This window comes from Anabrus simplex, chromosome 1, assembly GCF_040414725.1.
Source record: "Anabrus simplex isolate iqAnaSimp1 chromosome 1, ASM4041472v1, whole genome shotgun sequence".
NCBI lineage: Eukaryota > Metazoa > Arthropoda > Insecta > Orthoptera > Tettigoniidae > Anabrus > Anabrus simplex.
Genome location: NC_090265.1, coordinates 1,052,774,732 through 1,052,798,447, shown reverse-complemented (window position 1 = coordinate 1,052,798,447; position 23,716 = coordinate 1,052,774,732). Strand labels below are relative to the sequence as shown.

At 37.7% G+C, this 23,716-nt stretch overlaps 1 protein-coding gene and 1 long non-coding RNA gene across 2 annotated transcripts in view; both read right to left on the bottom strand.

The window, feature by feature from the left end:
* RpL17 (ribosomal protein L17) overlaps window positions 1–23,716 on the bottom strand; it is a 75,376-nt gene that overhangs the window by 13,854 nt on the left and 37,806 nt on the right. The window contains exon 4 of the mRNA XM_067137080.2: window positions 5,362–5,557. Coding sequence (XP_066993181.1) covers window positions 5,362–5,557 — 196 coding nt within the window. The remainder of the gene's footprint in view (window positions 1–5,361; window positions 5,558–23,716) is intronic.
* LOC137497008 (uncharacterized) lies at window positions 7,858–9,123 on the bottom strand. The gene is made up of 3 exons (XR_011017585.1): window positions 9,019–9,123; window positions 8,766–8,915; window positions 7,858–8,669 (listed from the first exon to the last, which is right to left on the bottom strand). It is a non-coding gene; the product is annotated as an uncharacterized lncRNA (long non-coding RNA).

Here is a 23,716-nt window from a genome sequence, read left to right as displayed (position 1 = left end):
TAAATGAACACCACTGCACACAGCTGCCAGTATATTTAAAAGCTCAGCCAGCCGAGTCACTCGTGAAACGTAAACAAACGAGACGTTCTTCCCGTCATAAATTAAGAGATAACGAGACAGGGACTTCGAGGTATGATTTAAAAATAACTTCCATATTCGAAGAGCGTTTGCTTTGCTTTAACCACGCCATGATCCTTCTGCACATTTTCTTCGAAATTAGATCCCCATGCACGAGCACGAACCACACAAACGAAATACACTTTCCCTCAAGAATTGTACATATGTCACTGATATGTATTTAATCACTATTATACATACTACTGACGAAATGAGCACTGCACTGCATGCAACTGTCTGGAAATGTTAAAAGCGCATGTTTGGGAGATCACTACCGGTACTTCAACCAGCCAGACAGCCGAGTCACGCGCGAAACCAAAATTCAAGGAGATATTCTTCCTGTCAAAAATTAATAACTAAGCAAGATAGGAACTTCGGAATTGTTTTAAAAATAACTTCCACATCTGAAGACCATTTGCTTCGCTTTGACCCCCCATGCAAATTCAATAGGAAAGACGCTGGCCAGCGACTGACTTTTTCGTGCCTACACATAAAATTCCCTGAACATGACTGAAAATAAACGCATATACTGCATTTTGTTATTTAAATTTAAAAATAAACTTATCTACATCGAGCTGAAATGTTTCTTTACCAGCAGTGAAAAAATTAGGAAAATAATGAATATAAAATAGGAGTTATGGCATGATAAGTTCTATGCAATGAAGATTTTGCATTTGGCGAAACTTCCCATTATACAGTAAAACCTCGTTAATTCGAAGTCATTGGGACTCAAAAATTGGACTTTGAATTACCTGATTTCGAATTAACCGCCAATTCGCAATTCAGAAGTACCAATCCTTGCCGCGTTACAAAGTATTCTAAGGCCCGTTACTGCATGCAGTTAACCTTGATTCACAGTTTATACCTTTCAAATGTCATGAAAAAAGAACTATTTCCAAAATGTATCCAAGAAGGTGCATTTACAGCATTCAAATAATGCACTCGGATATCTCACTGCTAAACATAACCTCGCGCAACGAAAGAAAGGGAAAAAAGCACGATTCAAAGACGAGGAGAAATCTATGCTGGCTCCCATTTGCAAGTGCATTATTAATTGGATTACTATACTGTATGCATTTTAGATGCCTTGTATTTTCTGTGTGCTCTTAAAATCAAACTTTTCTATGACACTATCCTTGTACAATTTCCCGCCGTGGCACTTCTCTCGTACTTCAGAAATGTAAACCCTTGCCGCGTCACAAAGTATTCTAAGATCCATTAATACATGCAATCACCTCGATTCACAATTTAAACCTTCCAAATGCCATGGAAAAAACTATTTCCGAAATGTATTCAACAAGGTGCATTTACAATGTTCAAATAATGCACTTGGATAAATCACTGACAAACATAACCTCACGCAATGAAAGAAAAAAAATCGCACAATTCAAAGACGAGGATAAATTATGCCGGTTCCCCTGTGCAAATGCATTATTTTTTGGATTTCTGTAGTTTGCATTTTTATTATAGATGCTTTGTACTGCCATGGAAAGTGCCCGACGCTCTTAAAACATTGTGGCTTATCGAACTTTCCTATGACGAGGGGATAAAGTATCTCGCTTCCATGAGCATTGCAACGCACTACTATGACCCCCATACCTCACACTTGTACGATTTCCCGGCTGGCAATTTCTTCTTTAAAACCATAAGACTGCTTGGGCTCGCATTAAAATAAAGCAATGCAGTTTCACCGGCAATGACAATATTGTTCGGTGCCTACAAATTTATTATATGAGTCACGTTTTTTCGTCAACTGTCGGTATCGCCAGTGTTCACGGATTCTTTTTTCCCGCATACTGCCTGTTGCATGATATTACGGCGTTCCTTAAAAGGTTAAATACAAAAGAATTCCGATTTCATTCAACTTAGCAATCATGAAGCGCACTGTAGACCCACCGAAGTGAGTGTAAGTGCGGAAAGCTACCCCTCCACGTTCCGGAAAGCGCGTTCTATTATGATCCGGAGCGGATAATTTTCGAGTTGAAATTACTCTGTAACATACTATTGTTTTAAAATGTAAAGGCAGTTTCGAATTAAAAGTCTGAATTTCGGTAATGGGGCCGACATACTTCGAATTACGAATTATCCGTATTTTGAATTAAACAATTGAAATAACATGCAAAACTGTATCTCATGTTTCCGGGAACGAGAGCCTCTTCGAACTAGGCGGGATTTTGAATTAACCGATTTCGAATTATCGAGGTTCTACTGTATTACCATTTTCACACTAAATTATTTTTTTAACATTTTTTTTGTTAACGGCATCAAATGCGCCTTGAAATTCTGTACATAACACGATATTTATCCATTTTAACCGATAACATTCTGATTTATGGATATTTGGCAAACCCGCTGCATTAGAGTAGGACAGCGCTACCCACAAAACATGGGAGAAGGAAAGAGACGGAATTATCCCATTACGGCTGTACTGCAATTTAAGGTTGGAACGCTTTATAGGGACTAACAAAAACATGAATATCACTACTGTCATCCGAATGCCGGATGAAAAGCCTGCTAAGGGAAGAGGAATACACCGCTAGGGAATTTTGAATATTTTCAGGAGAACAAGATCGGTCCTGATCGGCAGCTCCATGTTGCCTCCAAACTACTAGAGGCACACACCCTATCGTGGTATTCCACTTTTAAATTTTGTTTCAACACATATCCAGAGTTTAGAGATTCTTTTACATTTGAGACCTGTTCACATCCTCTTCGACTGAGACGTTCAATAATAATTCATTTAAAAAAAATTTTACCATGAATTTAGTGTTATTACCACTTTTATATCAAAACTTGTGTTATAGGCTGTATATAGGACCACAGCAATAGACAGTTCAACACTGCACTAAGATAATATATAAAGTAAACAGTGCCATGGTTGTAACACACGTATTATTTTTAGGCCATGCAGTGACTTGATTCCAAAGAAATAGCAGAGTTGTTGGAAGTTCGCATTGAAAGTCAAGCATATGATTCAGAGGAGGGAGACGAAAAAGCAGAAGACTTGCTGCCACTAAAACCCACAGGATCACCATGTAAAAGGCGTTGCATTGGAGGTTAACCAAGTAGGCCTACACCAGACCGATCTATGAGTCTTGATTATACCACCACTACAACACTGCCAACAAGTAAAAGTACATCAAAACAGATAAACTTTCAACAGACACTGCTTTCTGAGAATGAGAACACTTCCTCAGACCTATCAAGTGACGATTCAGTAGCAGATCCAAATTTCTCTTCCAGTAAAGTAAATAATTCAGAAGATTCTGACAAATCTGACAGTAATGACCATGAACTGCTCAGTAATGAAGAAGAAAAAATTTCAGCAAATACTTTTTCACTCACTGTCTTTCTGATTCAGATATATGTAACACTGCCCACCTGTTAAGTACAGCATTGGTTATAGGATATTGGTACACATATGTACCACCACTTTTCAAAGCTAGGAAGTAAAGTTGTATTCATTGTAATATTTCTTAATGATAAGTGATAGCATATGTTGTAGAAAAATGAAAAAAGATAGTATTTTTTGAACTCTTTACTTCGTGCTCTATAAAGGGTTAAACTACTTCTCAACGTAAATTCCAGGCATATTAAGGCACTTATCATATCATGAAGCCAGCTTCTGAATTCTATCCGCACAGTAATCTGCCGCCAGACGTGCCAGCCACTGCCGCGCGGTCCTTTTTAGATCATCATAGTCGACTTCCTAAATTTTTCAGGCGCAGGAACAGGTGGTAGTCACTAAACACTAGGTCACGACGATACGGAGGATGATCAAATTGTCCCCAACCAAATGAAGCGATGAGGTCGTGTTCAATGAGCCGTGTGCGATCACACATTGTCATGAAACAAAAGAATCTCCCTTGTGAGCAGAACAAGTCATTTGTTTTGGATTGTGTGAGTACAACTTCCTATAATCTAAGCATCCTGACAATTTCACAAAGAACACTCCTTGAAATTTCAACCAACTTATAACTTAATGACGAAATCTTAAAGCACCTGGTTTTCTTGAACCTTTTGCATCAACTTCTTGCATCAAGTCTTCAGTATTGACAGACTGTCACCCAATACGCTTCTCGTTGTGGACAATAGAATGGCCTTCTTTAAATGCTCTAACCCATTTTCTTACCATCCCTTTGTGCATAGTATGTTCTCCATACACTTCACTCATCTGACGAATTTCAGCAGCTTTAATGCCTTTTCCATTTAAAATTCGAATCACAGCGTGTACTTCACACTCGGCGGGACAGCTAATTGTCAGAGGCATTTTCAATACGCACAAACGTAAATACAGGTGAATGCTTCCACATTTGTGGCTTGCCTACAGAAGTACGTACCGAGCGCCCATGCTCTGGACAACGATTGAAGCACTGCAGTGGCCATATTTAAAAACGGTACTTAAACATGCTTCATAACATGCAGTGTTGCTGCACAGTGAAGCCTTACAAAGGTCATCTGAAAATGTATTAACAAAGGAAGTGTTTAAGTCGGGTTTTTCTTCTTCACATTTAACTTTCTGTTAAACTTAGAACTACTGAATAGCCACTTACCTGACACCCACTGACTTAATGAAGGAAATACTGCTGTTGTTTCTTCCTTTCTTTAGACATTTTCAACAAATAAACACTTCGATAAGTACAACAGATTCTGAGAAAATGCCACCAACTGAGACAACTAGGCCTATGAAAAGATGGCAGGATGATAAGGAAAGGAAGTGGGTTCTGGTTTAAATGTAAAACTGGTTTCTGGATTGCGAGGCGATTGAAGACATTCACACGTGACAGAGATAACTAATTATCTTCCTTAAATATGGTGAAATTTATGAAATTTTTGTAGAAATCTGTTAAGATAATGAAGTTACAATTAAGTCTTACAAGTTTCTAATAAAAATTGAGCCTACTGGTGGACACTACTACAGCATTACATTTTTTTAAGTGGTTTGATGCAGCATCAATCCAGACAGGTTCTTAGGTAAAATAGGATAGGAAATTGCTAGGACACGGAAGAAAGACTGTGGCATTAAGGTACACTCTCAGCATTTGCCTAGTGTGAAAAATAAGGAAACCACAAAAATCAGACCTCAGGACTTCCCACAGTGGGAATCAAATCCAGTCTCCCAAATGCAAGTTAAAAGTTACCTGGTCCAAACTCAACAGCCAACTCTCTCAGTTACACTGTATAACCTCTGGTGCATTTAAGGATTCACTAAAGGATTATTCTATAAATCAGAAATTAACGTACGATTAATGCGACCGTGGGCTCTGTAAGTTCTCCTCCTCAAGCATGGAGCACGATTCACCTGAATGTGATCAATTACAAGACGATCAACATCAAGCCCCTTGTAGTCTGCATTAGATTCAGCGTTCTTCAAAAGTTGAAGCAAGAATTCAGCAGATTTTTTTGGCCAGCGACCCTGTGTTGTGCCCCACTGCTTAGCCTGTAAAGGAAATTAAATAAAAATATAATTACTTAACATTTAGGGAAGTGCATTAGTACTAACCTCTAAAATAACACACCAAATTAAAATTGCAGAATTAGTGAAATTCTATTATACACAAAAGTGGAAGTGATCTTAACTGGGAATTATCAGAATTTCCTGTTCAAAATGTCAATTACAGATTTTGATTAAAGGTAATTAGCATCTGCATCACCTCAACGTGTTAGTAAATACTTATTCCCGATATTTCTAGTATCATGTTGAGTTTGAGACTACTTCCAATGTTACAGGTAAATAGATAATCCCAATCTAGTTATATAGCCAACGCGCTCTGCAACTGCACAAGGATGGTACGTCGTACTATTTTCTTCTTGACACTTGCCCATATCAGCTGAACAGGATTCAATTCTGGATGGTATGGAGGAAGATGTAATATGTTATGACCATGTTCAGCTAAAATACTATCAAGTACACTGGACTGGTTTCTTAATTTTAATGAATATAACTGGGGTCTCAACATGTCCTCGTGGAAGAGGATTCTGTTTCTGTCAACCAGGACATCATTTCTCTCCTCGTAGAGTTTGATGTGGGAGCACGAGTTAGCTGCTTGTTGTGGTAAAGACCACGTAACTTTCAAAGTAGTCTCAAGCTCATCATCATACTAGAAATGCCTGGAAAAAGTATTTACTAACACACATTGAGGGGATGCGGATGCTAATATCAAATTTCCAGCAGTGTCCATAGGTAATTTTCGCACAATGAGAATAACACTGCCACAACTCAAAAAAGGTAAATTTTACAGGAGAGAGATTTGAAAGTTTGCTTCTTGTATATAAAATCAGATTATTCATGAATCAAAGCAACTATTTATTACAATTACTTCGGCATATATACTTTTTACTTTGGTATACAAACGCTTTGATTTATGCAATTGTATGCGAGATAATGGATTTTTATTAATAACATTTGCACTTGTGGCCTTATAATACCAGCAAGCTAGAAGATTCATTAACATTATTTTGAAATTGTAATGGAAAGTATGAATACCAACTTGCATAATGATCACAAGCACACTTTATTCTGCAACATTTACTACATAATAACTTAACCAAAACCAATTTTATTGTATTCAAAGTACAATCATTTTGTCAACATAATTCTACAGCTCCTCACATCAGCTTCCATAAGATCCACTTGTTTGTCCTCTTCATTTTGATCATGAGCTTGTAGGCTATGAAAGAACTGGTGATGAACTCTGGGAATGACACCAGTTGAACACAAGTCGAGAAGCCTGCTCAAAGATATTTTGGGTGGACATGAATAAGCTTGTTCCAGAAGTGGTAATCTTCAACGGTCCCGCAGTTTTCCTCCTACGTGTATTGTTTTAAAGTCCTGGTCTTCGTAGTCAGTTTTGTAGAACAGAACATTGGGTGAATCTTTTCATGTTTTGATGATTTTGAGCGAATTCCAGTTCACTTTCTGGCCATCTTCGTTGACAAATTCTTACTCAAATTCTTCACCAGTTGTTTAAAACCTTTAATGTCCTCCGTCGCAAGCTCTCTTAGAACATAGGGCTTTCCTTCTTTCTTAGCTAACTGTATCAGAGGCACCCACTGTGTTGGTGTATAAATTGGCCCTGATTTCGAACTCCTTGCTTTCTGCTTCTCGATTGTAGAATGCATACTATCTCCTTCGTTCTGTGTATGTCCAGCTATCAAATATTTATGGGTAATTTGTGGAATACTAAGGGTCTGTACAGCGAAGAGGTACAAAGATGCTATAAATTTATTCTTATTTTGTCCACCAGCATTAGCCTATCTGAATAAAATACAACACGTTGGTTCTGGCAATATTGTTCTAGAAAAGTCAAAACAAGTTCCAATTTCATTGACTCCACGATTAGCTCTTCATTCGTTCCAAAAGAAACGGTACCCTTCCTTCTTTCCGATATAAACAGTAAAATTATAACAATTCAACTTTCTCCTATAGTACAAAACTGAAATATCACCACATGGTGCTTGAAGGACTGCCTGAAAATCAAAGCATGATACAGTCAATGACCCTTCCTTAGCAAGAACACTATCTTTGGACTTCTCTTCTCTACTTAGAAGTTTGTTTCTGCAATGATCTTCATACAATGATCGTTTCTGTTCCTTTTCTTCATCATTGGCATTTTTGTAACTTTCACAGAGCGCATACTGATGTTTCTTTGGCAAAAAAAAAAAAAAGATTGAAGTCTGTATTGAAAATTTTCCTATATAAATTGAGCTTCACTGAAGGAATTCTGCTTTTGGTTGATTTACCAGATACAGTCGGTACATCTCAGCAACTGTTAAGCCCCCATCTAGATACTCTATTATTTGAGCTCGAAGATAATGAAACTCTGTTCTGAGGAACGAGTGCATATGGTTTCTAACCTGTTCCTTCAACACCTCATCAACTTCATGTTTTTTTGTGTGTTTTCCGCGTTTTCCTTCACTAAAACTCTATATTCATCAAATTTATTCCAGCAGTTCCTTATGAACTTATCTCCTACATCAAGAGTTTTCATAAGAAACTGCTTACAGACCCTTATTTTATTTCCGTCCACAATAAAGTAGGAAGCAATATTACATCCCCTCCGGCTGCCTTCTTTTGAATATCTGTACCTTGGTTGCACTTTTGGGGAGTGACTGACCATAAAATTAGGCTGCAAGCCATGGTCTCCTAATTGCCAGTAGGATTTATTGATTTCTGCTTGTCTTTCCTCTGTAATTTTGGTGGGAGATTGAAGACAGCACTTTTTCCCACAAACACCTCTAACTGATTTTGCAACTATTTCTTTATTGGTTACAGTGAGGTATGCCTGACCAAAATTTACTCTTGATTTCTTTATGTTCGCTTTCCATAACTCTGGCTGACGTTTCCTTTACTTGCTCTGTGATCTGTCAGCTACTTCACTTTCTACTCTAAGTGTTGCATGTTCACTCTCAGTAGAATCCTCAGTTGTTTCTATTTCAGGCACATCATGCTCTTCAAAATGTACTAATTCTGAGATATCACTATCAACAACAAACTCTTCCAGTGCCCCACTCTACTTCCCTCGATCGACATTCTCTTCTTGTGAACTGGTCTGCAAAAGAGAAAAAATAGACCCTCTGTATTTCGCTTGGTTGTAATGATGTAATTTGAAAGAACTACATATAGCATGTTATTTATAATAATGTACCTCTGAGGCCTTCGTATTCGTATTGCACAAAGATCCACTTGTCCCTTCACAGTTAGTGCATGTTGCAAGTGGTAATGTGATACTGTGAGGGAGATGAGCTGCTTTCACAGGCACGAGATCAGTGTAAACCTTTTCTTCACCGGCATTTATCTACAAGTAACAAAACATAAAAATTAACATTATTATAGTTTACACAGATATTACTACCCAGGTGATTTATCCAATGAATATTAGATTTTTGAATTCAACTTGCCTGCAAATCATCACTGTCTATCTGGATTTAAAATATTGGCCCTTTGTAGGTGCTACAGGAATACTTCGCATCTCATCAAGTTCAGTTCCATGTTGGTGTTCAACAATCTATAACAAATTAATCAGCCTTAGGTATGCTCTGCGTTCCCTCATCATTTCGTGAATATTTAAGAAATGTACAAGTACAGAAAACAGCAACAGGGTACAAAGTTACTGCTTCCAGTTTTGGTTTTTTTCAGTAGTACACTAAATATGTTAAAATAAACAACCAACTTAAACCCATACATATACTTCCAGTTACCGCTATGATAAATCCCAGATATAATTTTAATCATATTTACAGGTGGCTGCTTACCTCTGAATGACAATCTGCAGCAGGATTGAGCACCACCATCATTTTCCTTATTCGCGATAATCCTGTATTGTTCATGTCCATTTTGATACATCCAAAATCACTGAATAAGGCAAAACACAACACACAGAAGTTTCTCTACTAGTCACTAAGGAATTCCCTCCAATTCAATGTAAATAATAAGTACATTGTTAATGACAATAAGGAAACTGGATTTACATTGTAGCAACAAGAGCCCTCCACTCAGAAATGTGAGTGTAATAATGCCACAACTTAAGATATGTACCTGCACAACAGTGAGTTGATATGGAATGCAAGTATAATACAGCCATATGTCAAAATGTGGCTGTATTGTTCTCACAACTAAGATTAAGAAACCAAAATGTTATAAGGAATTATCTGCCCTAAGGTGAAAAAGAATTAAAATATATGTATGGCCATGTTACACTAAATAGAGCATGACTAGATGATATTACTTGAATAAAACTTTTAAATTTTTTTTTTTGAGATGTGGCCTTATAATTCTCAGTATGCGTTTTATACCATCTGCAGAGATGTAAAAAATATTAAACTCAAAGCATAAATAGTTATTTTCTAGTACTGGCAGGTGCTAGGTACTAACTGATGAGCCCAACCTAGCACACGAGGGCAAAACGCAGGCAACCAGAAATGAGTTAGCTGGAAAATGTATAATGTCCAATAACGGACCATTTATATTGGCATTCTTTTTACATGTCCGAACCATCTCAGTCTTGCTTTTTGTATCTTCTGTACTAATGATTCTATATTTAGCTCTTCTCTGATTTTAATATTTTGAATTCTATCTCCTTGTCTTTTTAACCGATGTTCTTAAAAATTTCATTTCTATTGCTTGGATCTTACTATCTTCTCTCTTATTCTTACCATCATTTCTAGTCTGTATGTTACAACTGGTATGAAATACTGTTTATATAATGTTAATTTCGTTCTCTTGGGAACTTTGTCATCCCATAACGCTCTCTGACTTGATAAAATGTTGTACCTTTACTTAGTCTTATTAATTTCAGGGTTGATTTTATTACTTCCATTAACAATGCTACCCAGATACGTAAACTGTTCTACATTCTCTAACCGTTCTCCATCTATGTTCACTTGGCTTCTCTTTTTGTCTTTTCCACAGTGCAAGACTACATTTTTCTTTTTTACTAATTACCATTTGAAACTCCTTCAGATTTTCATTCCAAATGTCCAGTCTCCTTTGTACTTCCTTTTCTCCCTTTTCCCAAATCATCACATCATCTGCAAATACCAAAGCATTCACTTCATCACTACTGATACTCAGTTTTGGACATTTTATGATTTCATCCATCAGGACACTTCCCTGCTTGAGACTTTTTTTTTTTTTTTGTATAAAATGTTTCAGAGTCACCACTCCACACTTGTACACTGCTTTTATTCTCAGGATACAACATTTTTATCTTGTTAGTTAATGATTTTGGTACATTCCTTTTCAGTAGGCATTCCCATACATGTCTTAACTGCATCATAAGCTTTTTCCACACCCAAGAATATGAAGATGATATCCTTGTTCATTTCCAGATGCTTTTCCATTATCGTTCGCACTATAAATATCATGTCTATTGCTGATCTATTCGGTCTAAAGCCATATTGTTCTTCCTCTGTGTTTCTATTGTCTATGACTTTCTCCATTTTTTTTAACCCATGTGATAATAGGGTTATACTGTAATATCGTGGTTGCCACGACATTTACATTACTCAATTGCCCACCCGAATTGTATATATATATATGCATCACATGTAATTTTATTCATGATTAACGTCCATCATTTATGTAATTGGTACGTAAGAACGAGAAATAATTTTTAATTGTAAGATATTAGAATATTCCGACGAAATGTTAAGGCAATAGGTCTTGTGCTAACAGGCTACTTGGTGTCTCGCAATAGTCCAGGAAGGTTAATTTTGGACGGTTCTCGGAAACGTATGCAACAGCAAGAGTGAGAGACCTAATTTTGTTGTTGGGACGCTGAATCACCCCATATCACGTGCACATAACAGGAGGCCTTTTTCTGTCGAGGACAAACACTGATCTATGTATCGATAGGGTGGCGACATACATCAGCTCTCATTGGAACGACATGTCATGTGACATCGAGGAAGTGGGAATGTGAAGAGGATTTATATAGATCTACACTGCGTGGTGAAGATTATTCTGCATCCAGCTTTCTTGATTCTCCATTCTTAGGTAGTCCACAGGCTTTTAGAGAGTCACTCTGCTATCTGAGTGCACTGCTTATGATGTGCTTACACTCAATATTTCTTATCGGCTCTATGAGACTTGCTCAGATTATTTAGAAAGACAAGTTCATCTAATATAGAGGGACTGGATGACTTCAGTCCTCTCTATCCAATTAATTTCGATGTGGAATTTCATATTGTAAGGCCGGTACTATGTTTTTGGTACTTAGCTCAATAGGGCGCGATAGATTCGCGGTGGAATCCATTCCATGAAGCAGATGCCGAGGATGACGCTGTTGGAAGAGGTACGACAACTATCAACCCCGGAAGCAGACGACGAAAAGATCAAGATTAGTTAGCCCTGTTATCGCAAGTCCGCGCGTGTTGTGTTTAATTGTAATCTCAGTCGGTAATTTTCAATTCTGGGAATAACTCGTTTTTATGTAATTTCATCCTTTTATGGAATAAAACATTTTTCTTTGTACATCGTTATATAATTTACTTTTCAGTAGTTTCCCTATGTTTTTCCACATAGTATTTAATGGTCAGTAGCCTTATAGCTCACGACCGGGATAGTCTCATTAAATTAAGTTTAGTATTTTTAAGATCTAAATTCAGTTTCAAACTACATTTAATTTTGAAGCCTGGCGCCCAGCTTGCAACAGTTGTTAATTATCTATATCGTGACTCGTGGGCATGTTAATTACGATCGCCACTGAGGAGCAAGGTCATAACGACAATTTATCGTGTCAGAATTTAGGTTGTTCTGGTGTTTGATCCGTTACAATACCTCTATAATTTTCACATTCCTTTCCATTTCCTTTTTTGACAGTGGTACAGGGCTTCCTTGTTGCCAATCTTCAGGTATCCTTTCAACCTTCTGTATGGCATTGAGGGCTGTGTATAGCCACTGTAGTCCAATGCCTCCTGCTGCCTTAATCATATCAGCGCATTGAATTAGTCTTTTCCACTTGCTTTACCTTTGGTCATTGCTTTCACTGCCCTTTCAAGTTCCAACCACGTTTCATATAATTGCACGTTTTTGTCATAACTCCTCACCCCCAGTCAGAACCCGCTAGGGGTGTATTGTTTTAACTTATTGTGCCAGCGGCCGATCTATCGGACATACGAACTGCTGCTAAAAATGCCGGGGGCCAATCTATCGGCCATTCTCTTCTTCTGCCTGCATCTTTATTCCCTGCCGCACGATGGCAGCATAAGTAATACCAACGGAAGGACTGAAGTTTTTACTGTCTGAAAATATCGATAACGTGCAATACTGATATCAGTGAAGTTTTAGTGAAGCTTTCTTTCGATGCATTGCAAGTTTCGCGCATGGTAGCCCTGCACTCTGCCGCTTCGTGTCGCTTATCTCGCTTGTGTGCAAGTTTTTTTAAAAACTCTGATAGTGTAAAGATGGCTAAGTATACGAAAGAGGACGAAATACGCAATGTTTTAACACTTAGTGATTCATTAGTGTGTGATTAATAATCGGCCGATGACAGCGACGACTTTGCATCTGCTGAGAACTGAAATTTTTTAAGTCCACTGCCAAGGCAATGTCATGTGACTACTGTATCTCTGATGCAGGTAGGAATAATTTCAAGTAGCTCTGATAGTGTATGAGAACTGACAGATATTTCCTCAGATTCTGTTCATATTACAAACAGTGATTGGGAGGAAGTTACAGGTGACACAGATAATCCGCCTAATACCGGAGGTCATTGTGTATTTAATCAGCATGTGCATCATTTTGTAAAATTTAATTATTCTCAAAAACTATCAAGAATCACATAAAACTTTAGTTCTTTATTCAAAATTAAGTGAATATTCTTACAAAGGCATCATGCCCATGACAATAATTACACAGTAGAATCGCGATAATTCGAAATTGGTTAATTCAAAATCTCGCCTAATTCGAAACAGCTCTCGTTCCCGGAAACATGAGGTACAGTTTTGCAGGTTATTTAAATCGTTTAATTCAAAATAAGGATAATTTGTAATTCAAAGAACAATGCTGATCCCGTTACCAAAATTCAGACTTTTAATTCGAAACCGCCCTTACTTTGAAAAAAATAGTGTTTTACAGAGTAATTTAACCCCTTATAGGTGGTGGCTAAATATTTAGCCACCCCACATAAAGGTCCATATTTTTAACAAATTGCAATGAATTTGGCCTTTTTCGCCATAAGCCACATGCCTGAACGGATAGTGGCTAAATAGTAAGCCGCAAAGAAGATTATGAAGGCTGTGCAAGCAACTGTGATTACAAAACAATCGAGGTGGCTAAGGATATTGCCACCATCCATTGAGGCTCCATGGAAAAACGTGGTTATGCTGTATTGGAGAGAATTCGATGCTGATTTTCTAACAAACAGAATTTGAATTGCTAGTTATGGCTATATCAGTGCCTTCAGTTGATATTCAGGCAGTCTATTCTGCCAACAGTAAGCAGATCTCTTTACAAGTATATTACTTTATGAAGTTGTTTTGTTGACATTGCGCCAAACAATACTACGCTTGCCAACTAATTATTTTACATTATAAAGAAAACACTTATAGAATAGTGTGAGGTAGAAATGCATGTAGAAATAAACATATTTGTAACCAATATGAGACTTTAGTATGGGAAATTATCCGCTCAGATAATATTATCGCCTTTATCAGAGTTGGCAAGTGGCAAAACATAACCTCACTTTTAACCATAGGCCTAGGCCTATGTTTATGCTACAAATGATAACTATAACAGCGTCCAGCTGCCAGAGAACATCTGTCTAACCATATTTTCTTATCTTTGTTTCAAGATATGTCATGGTGAAGTACGTGGACGTAAATAAGATGTCGGTAGACGAGCTATTTGACTTACTAGACGCTGTTACAGCAGATCAAGCATGTGACTCCGAGGAATGTGCGGATAGTGAGGCTGAAGATTCTGTTGCATACAGAACTCGGGTGATGGATACATCTACTTGTTCTAAAAGCAGCAATGATTCTGCATTGCACTATAATGTGTCAGAGATTGAATCAGCTGATCCCATGGATACTGATGACATTGACATACAAGATGATCCTGAAAATTCTCCTAGTCTGTCATCAAGGTTCATCCAAATTTGTAAAGACTATTTGTATTTGTCCTGCGGTATTGTGTAAAAGTTCTTACCAATGAAAGAAAATTGTGACTTCATATAATGATGGTGGCTAAATAAGTAGCCACCATCCACGTACAGAAAGTTGTGGGTCAGAATGGATGGTGGCTAAATATTTAGCCACCATATTTTTATTCGTATATAACAAATTTAGGAGCAAATTGCCTTAAAAACTGTCCTAACCTATTCGTTTGCAACTCAGGATTAAGAGAAACACAAAAATATACTCGTAACCAACAAAAAAAACTCCTGCCCTATAAAGGGTTAAATGCAAAATTTCTTCAGCGTCATGAAAGAACGCTAAGTTCCCATGAAGGGAATTAGATTCTTTTCCACCAATAGAGCATATAAAAAATCAGATCAAAAATTAGATGGATGGCTTTTCCGGCGTTTGCTCTATTAACCAGCGTTTCGTCTTAGGTCTGACACTAGACTCTTCAGAGTGGGATGTGTCAGACCTTACCCACTGACGCTGGGGTGTATGCAGGTGAACTTATCCGAAGCTTATTTATGAAGCACAGTCTGATAACTGCATACGGAAGATAAAACTCCACAATGGAATTAATGCCCGCCTAGCAATTCCAAATGGAAATTCTAAGTTCCCATGAAGGGAATTAGATTCTTTTCCACCAATAGAGCATATAAAAAATCAGATCAAAAATTAGATGGATGGCTTTTCCGGCGTTTGCTCTATTAACCAGCGTTTCGTCTTAGGTCTGACACTAGACTCTTCAGAGTGGGATGTGTCAGACCTTACCCACTGACGCTGGGGTGTATGCAGGTAAACTTATCAGAAGCTTATTTATGAAGCACAGTCTGATAACTGCATACGGGATAACTGCATAGAGCAAACGCCGGAAAAGCCATCCATCTAATTTTTGATCTGATTTTTTATATGCTCTATTGGTGGAAAAGAATCTAATCCCCCTTCATGGGAACTTAGAATTTCCATTTGGAATTGCTAGGCGGGCATTAATTCCATTGTGGAGTTTTATCTCCCGTATGCAGTCATCAGACTGTGCTTCATAAATAAGCTTCTGATAAGTTCACCTGCATACACCCCAGCGTCAGTGGGTAAGGTCTGACACATCCCACTCTGAAGAGTCTAGTGTCAGACCTAAGACGAAACGCTGGTTAATAGAGCAAACGCCGGAAAAGCCATCCATCTAATTTTTGATCTGATGAAAGAACGCATTTAAAGATAAAAATCTCATTGTTCCGTATTGAAATTATTGATGTTAAAAATTAAATAACTGGAAAGGAGGTTCAACCTATTCAATACTCAAAGTTGTACTAATTGGCGTCGTATATTTTTATATACGTAATTGGCTTCCCGCAGCCGTGACAGGTTCTGGACCTTCGAAACGTTCTCCACTCTACTTTGGTGTTTGGCCGCAGCGCGTGACCTTGAGTGTGCCGCGCTGGTCACCGGGAGCTGGCGGCTTTCTACTACAGATCTGTTCGTCTGCGAATTCAAGCCTTTTTGATCTTCGTATGTTGATTAGTAGTGTTGTGACTTTATGCAGGACAGAATGTGGTGTCGTGTCTTTGTGCCTAACAGAGTGTGGAACTGACCTCCAACATTCATAAACATTTTATATGTTTTTATGGCTGATGATGACCTAGACTAAGGTCGAAACCGGTCCCATTTTAATAGAAATGTGATTGCTACGTTTCTTTCCTTTGAGTATTGAATAGGTTGAACCTCCTTTCCAGTTATTTAATTTTTAACATGAAAGAACGCGTCTTCTGGAATGTGCAGGGGTAACTTTGCATACTTTCACCTACTTCGGCGTGTCTACAGTGTGCTTCACATCTGCTATGTTCAAGCGGAATCATAATTATTTTGTATTCGGCGTTTTAAGGAACGCCACAATATCACATAGGCCTAGCAGGCAGTGTGCGCAGAGGTAGAAACCGCGAACACTGGCGATGCAGACAGTTTGCGAAAAAGCGTGGCTTACAGCTTATAATCAATTCGTACGCACGAAACAATATTGTCAGCGCTGATGAAACTGCATTTTTTTTTAATGCTGAGTCCTAACGGACTTGTGGTTTTAAAGGAGAGAATTGCCAGCGGGGAAATGTATAATACTGGTACTGTGTTGCTATGCAGTGCACACGAGACTTCCTTCCCGTCATAGGAAAGTTCGAAAAGCCACGATGTTTTAAGGGCGTCGGGCACTTTTCATGCCAGTACAAGGCATCTAAAAATGCTGAAAGTACAGTAATCCAAAAGATAAAGCATTTGCACAGGGGAGCCAGCATAATTTTGCCTCGTCTTTGAATAGTGTTTTTCTTCCTTTCATTGTGCGAGGTTATGTTTGCCATTGTTTTATACAAGTGCATCATTTGAATAATGTAAATGCACCTTGTTAGATAAATTTCTGAAATAGTGTTTTCCATGGCATGAAACGTTTAAACTGAGAATCAAGGTGATTGCATGCATTAATGGGTCTTAGAAGTGCCTTGGCAGGAAATCGTACAAGTATAGTCACAGTACTGTTGTTATGTGGACGGAAACGAGAGACTTTCTCCTCTCGTTATAAGAAAATTCGATAAGCCGTGATGTTTTAAGGGCATCGGGTACTTTCCGTCCAAGCACAGTGCAGCTAAAATGCATACAGTACAGTAATCCAATGAATAAAGCACTTGTACAGGGGAGCCAGTACAGATTTCTGCTCGTCTTTGAATAATGTTTTCTTTCTTTTGATTTTATTGCGTGAGGTTATGTTTGTTGGCGAGTTATCCAAGTGCATTATTTGAATACTGTAAATGCACCTTGTTGGATACATTTTGGAAATAGTTTTTATTCCATGGCATTTGAGAGCTTTAAACTGTGAATGAAGGTTAACTGCATGCAGTAATGGGTCTTAGAATATATTGTGACACAACAAGGGTTGGCATTTCCGAAGTACGTGTTTGCGGTTAATTCGAAATCATGTAATTCGAAGTTCGATTTTTGCATCCCAACGACTTCGAGTTAACAAGGTTATACTATATAAGTATCAAATTAGGTCAAATTTGGAATTTAAATTTTCAAGAAATAATATAATATTCAAACGTTTTTAAAATTTAAAAATGAAACGCTATTGCAATTACAGTGACACTTGTGTGTTCTCTATTCACCTATGTGCTGTGAAAAAAAAAAAAGAGGGATTTACCTCCAAGAATGTAAGTAGGAAAATATTTTTCCTTAGTGTGTGCATTTTCATTAAAACTGTCTTGGCATTTTTAGCGCAACCACTACATTACAGCCTGGCATCAAAAGGGTTAAGACCACTTCTTATTTCAAATCTAAGGCAGTATTTTACTTTGGTAGAGGGCAGCGCCAATCTCCGATAAAAAATGGGATGAAACCTCCATTATTATTTAGGTCTAGTATATGTATTAATCTTGCGGAATTTGAATAGTACGTAAGCAAGTCAGCAAGTATCTGCAATTTTGCTCTAATTGTCATTAGGTTGGATCTATATCATTGTGTACTACCAGCCGCTAGATGGCACCATTGTCTACGCGTGTGGTAGGTTTCAGTGTTATCAGATCAGTACAGCTTGCACTGTTGAGACTTACAGATAGCTGCGCCACTCTCTGCTTGCAACAAGGAAGAACAGCATTCCATAATCAGTTCTTTGTGGTCTAACGGTGTACCAGGAGCGAAAATTCATGGAAGACTTTCAGCACAATACGGGGACAATGTTTTGCCACAGCGAAGTGTTTACCAGTGGACTGAACAGTTCAAAAGGGGTCGCACGAGCATGAAGAATGAGGAAAGATCCAGACCTCCATCTGCAGCCGTAACTGATGAAAATAATGAACAAGTACGTGATATGATCCTGAATAACAGACGAGTGTTTATGACGTGGCAAACCATATGCACATTAGCCATGATTCCGCATATGAAATCATACATAAAAGGCCTAACTTTCACAAAGTCTGTTCGAGATGAGTTCCAAAAAAATTCTATGAGGAGCAGAAGCACAATCATGTGAGAATCTATCAGCACCTACTGGAGCGTAATGCTAACGAAGGTGAAGAGTTTCCGAAATGGATTCACACTGGAGATGAAACAAGGGTTCACCACTTCAAACCAGAGAGCAAATGTTACAGCATGAAATAGAAACATCCTGGAACCCCAGTCAAAAAGAAATTCAAGACTCAAACTTCTGCAGGAAAAGTGATGCTCACAGTGTTTTGGGACTCTCAAGGGCCAATCCTGAAACATAACCAGAAAAAGGGGAAACAGTAAACAGTGAACGTCACGTTGGTAAGCTGGTAAACCAGCTGAAACCAGCAATTCACAACTAACGCAGAGGTAAATTGTCGGAAGGACAATGCGCGTCCACATACCACCGTCCACACTGCTCAAACTCTTCAGATGTTGCGTTTCGAGGTGTTTAAGCATCCTGCATACAGTCCCAATCTCGTCCTGTCGGAACACCATTCGTTTGGTCCACTTAAAAATGTTCTAAGAGGCCATCGATTCAGCTCCGATCAACAGGTGAAGGAAGTGGTGCATAGGCGGCTTGCTGTGCAACTAAAAACCTTTTTTCCACAGGGTATCAAAAAGCGAGTGAAACGGTGGACCATGTGCATGTTGAAAAAATGATATTTAAAAAAGTGTTTATCTTTTCGTAATAAATTATAAAAATTGATTGCAGATACTCATAAACTTGCCCTCATAATTTGAAAGGTTTGAATTTTTAAAGAATAGACCAACCGTGCAGAGGAAGAGGTAGGTACTGTACCCTTGAAAATTGGTTATTGGTCTGTATGGAAAGAATATTTTATTACTGGGGTGGAACAATGCATAAAATTATCATTTAGGAAGGAGAGCTCAACTCTGCACTGTCTCTGCTAGCCAGCCGCAGAACGGGTTTTTCCCCCGCCGTGCAAGCATGGTTTTTTTGTGCCTTGTTGTAGACCTCAGCTGAGTAGCACGTGGACATGAATTTTACCAGACCAAAAGCGATCAATACTTTGAGATTTTGTTGGATCGCAAGGTTAGCCCGATCGCTAAATCTCAGCCAATAAAATTCAACTGACAAACATACCTACGTCTTGAAGAAATAAATACCCATGTATCGGGGGAAATTTGCGCTCTTTTGTCTTCAGCTTTCTACGTGAATAAATTGCTTCGTACAAGTACTCGTCGTCGTGTTATAAGAGCACATGAATAATTGGAGACGACATATACGATATTAAAAATTATAAGCATTCATTTGATGAAGGATGATATTTCTGCTTCTGAGGAAATTTTGAGATACGGGAAATATTGGAAACGCCACAGTTCAGATTTCCTTAATTTTATAAATCTGAGGAACTTTTAAAGTACGTAAAAACTGTGCCAACTTGGAGAATCAAGTGTGTGTTGGGAACTATTACTAAAACAAACTTTTTAGTTTCAGCTTTCACCAGAAGACGGAAGATCACTAGCAGTCCTGAATTATTTCGGAAGAATGGAACTTCAACATTACGACGGAGTTTGTAACTGTCCTAAGTCTTCGCCTGCTGCAGCCATGTGTAATTAAAATGTGAGGCATAATTCAGCCCAGGGGAGAATAATATCCGAGATGAAGTCCGGTTAAATATTCACTGATCATCAACCGAGTCCAGAAGCCAAGTCTACTACAGCTAAGATTTTAAATTATATTTTTCTCTATTTTCTGTTGTAATAATTATGTAGACGTAGTCCTTGCTTGAATATTTGAGATCATTTCTAAGTCTTTGCAGTTAGGAATTTCACTCTTCTTTCACTGGTGTTGGTAGGTTTGATGCGTGTGAGAGAGTATTTGGGACCTGTATTTCATTCTATTTGAGTGAGTGCTTCGTGACATGTTCTCACTGTCCCATAATAAGTCGAGGAAAGTGGAAAAAGTATTTGACCCACGCGATAAAAATTATTAATTTATTAAATAATTTTGGAATAATTTTTTAATTATTTGGGACAGAATATCGACGTGTTCAGTGAATTTAGGATTTTTCCTTGATGTTTTGTGGTTCATCATAGATTCGAGATAGGATAGAGCCATCTATGATTTCATTAAACCATAGCCTACGATGACGCGACCGCGCGCGTATAATAATAATAATAATAAACATTATTACGGTCTAATAGAATGTTTAACATGAGTGTAAGTGTTACTGTGCTTATAAGTGATTAATGTGTGCTATATTGAAGTAGATGTAGACCTGGAATATTGGTCGTGACTTGAATGTTCACAAATTTTGCATTTACTGTTGTGTGGTATTTTTGAGACTTATAAATGGATCTTGAGATAGGATTTTATTTGTGTGTCCATTACATGAGTCATTTAAGGAAGAGAGTATGTCTTTGAACATAACTTCTTATGCAGCACATATTGATCGATAATTTGAGAAAATAGGAGATTAAAAATAACGAAGGTGACTCATAGACCGTATGCGCGAATGCTTATTTATCTATGACTGTGGCAATTCTATGGAATTTTTAATGATGATTTCTACCGAAAATTTATCCTGGAACATCGTTGTGGAATCTATTTCGTTGAAAAAGTGATAATCCTGTTACAATCACACGCCAGACGATCGCAATGGTAGCCCTTATCTGATATCGTCATTGGGAAACTCTCATATTTCAAATAATTTTTAAAAATAAAAATCAAGAGATAAGTTTCGATAAATCTATTTAATAATACTACCGGGAACCTAAGTTTGAATGTGAGATGGATGAATGATTGATATTTGGTAAATGTGATTTTTCATGGTGATATTTCGTCATGATATGTGTACGCAGTGCGCGTAATGTTTTTCGATTTCTTGTTGTTTTGTGGCGAGCATATTTGGCTCAATTCTAAATCTTTAAGCGATTTTATGATAAAATAAGACAGATTAGGATCCTTGCTTCGAGAAAAAATACTTAAGCAAGGATCACGTCAATGAACTAAGCTCACGAAATGTAAAACGTTTAACCTTACACAGTGAGAATTTTAAGTCTTTATTGTGAGTTGTGCACAACACTAGGTCAAATAACTCTAAATTGAAAATATAAGGAGTTGGATATAGGACTTCAAAGTAATTTAATTAAATAATTTGAAGCATAAATAATTAATCAGAATAATATTTAATTAATAGAAATGATTATTTGATTTTTCATGAGAAGTGAACGTTTGATTCATTTAAGATTGAGTAACAGAATATTGTTAATTTAAATACTGATACGAAAAATCAGATTTTTGATATTTTGAGATAGGATTTTCTCAGATAAGTTAATTAATTTTCTAATACGATTTAATAAAACTCAGTTTCGGATCTTTGCAGAATGCAATTTAATGAAGAATTGTGGGTGAATTCCAACAGGGAAGAATTAAATATTTTATTCAAGATTTTGGAAATATTAATTGAATTTTGGAAAGTGCTAATTAATTTTAATAAATGTTAAAACCCATTTTTAGTGTTTCATTTGTCGTCAGTCCTTAGGTTGTCCCTGTCCTCAATAATTTAGCGTTGCCTGTAAGTGAGCGTTCCGCCTCTGGGACTCTTGCTTACTGGCTGAGCTGCCCGGTAAAACGGGGGCAGTACCTACCCCTCCAGTCAACCCCCTCCCCCCCTCCAGGGTTGTAGTATTCTAAAACGACATCTTATTTAAAGTCTATTCCATATAAGGGCAACCGTAATGTGAAATTTCAATCTCATGTCATTCGGTTTCAGATAAGAATATTTATGCATTTCTGCCCCTCCCTCCTGGTCAAAACCCCTTAAGGGTTTGTTTAAAATCTAAGACATATAGGAGCAACAGTCATGTGAAATTTCAACCTTGTATGTCAACAGTTTCAGAGAAATTAATATTGTTCCTAAACTTGAGTTATTCAACCCTTAGCACTCACGCGGCGGGCCATGCCCGACAACGAGAATATTCCATATAGGTCCTATGTCGGGATGACATTCTTCCCTATATAACTCCATTGTCGGGTTACGCGTGCATGAATTACAGGTACAGTAAGGTACTGCAAACCTTCGACGAAAATTTGAAGCCATGTATAGCTAGAATCTCTTTGAAATCAGGCTTTGTGCACATTCTTTGCAGACCATGCGAGTTTGTAAACAAACATTGCTAAGCAACATGGCGTCGTTCGAGCAGCGTGAGAAAGAAATCGCCAGACTTTTAGGTGAAAGTGACGATTTCAGCGATAGTGGAAGTGATTTTCAATTAAATGGTGAGAAAGATATTGCGGAATGAGATTGTGTTGGTGAGTTGAGTGATAAAAATCCCGATAATGAGAAAATTATGCTGAATGGCAAGGCTGGTATCTCTTCTGACGGATGGAGGAAATACCGCGACAATGACTTGGATTTCAAAAGCTCATTCACAGGTACGTCAGGTTATAAACAACCGCATGGTTGAATGAACTTAACTTTTTCCAATTATTACCTTTGACTGACGAGTTATTGTCTGAAACTGTGAGCGAGACTAACCGGTATGCTAGTGTAAACATTCAAAAGGTTACGCCCCTCACACGCAAGTCTATTAGGGGGTCGTGGATAGATGTTACTTTTCCTGAATTCAAAGCATTTTTAGGCGTAATCCTAAATATGGCAATGAACAGTAAGCCTAAATTACGATGCGAGTGTTCTTTTCAGCAACACCTGCAGAAAAAAGCCTGGATTACATCCCGGCGAGTGTTTTGGGAAGTTTCACACAATGCACTATTACAGACAAAAAGTGAATGAGAATTTTAGGTTTGAAAATGCTGAAAATTGAACCTGAATACTGTATTGTACTTGTATTATATTTATTTTGCGTTTGCTTTAGCTGATTTTTATAAATATGCTGTCAATATGTTTGTGCTCTCTGTTATCCCTCTGCAAGCAGATTTTTAACACCGTAAGTGCCACGTATGCTGTAGAAAAAAAATTCCATCCAGGCCATTCTTTCTTTTCTTAATATAGAGTATAAAATGGTGCACCTTATTACAGAAATGTAC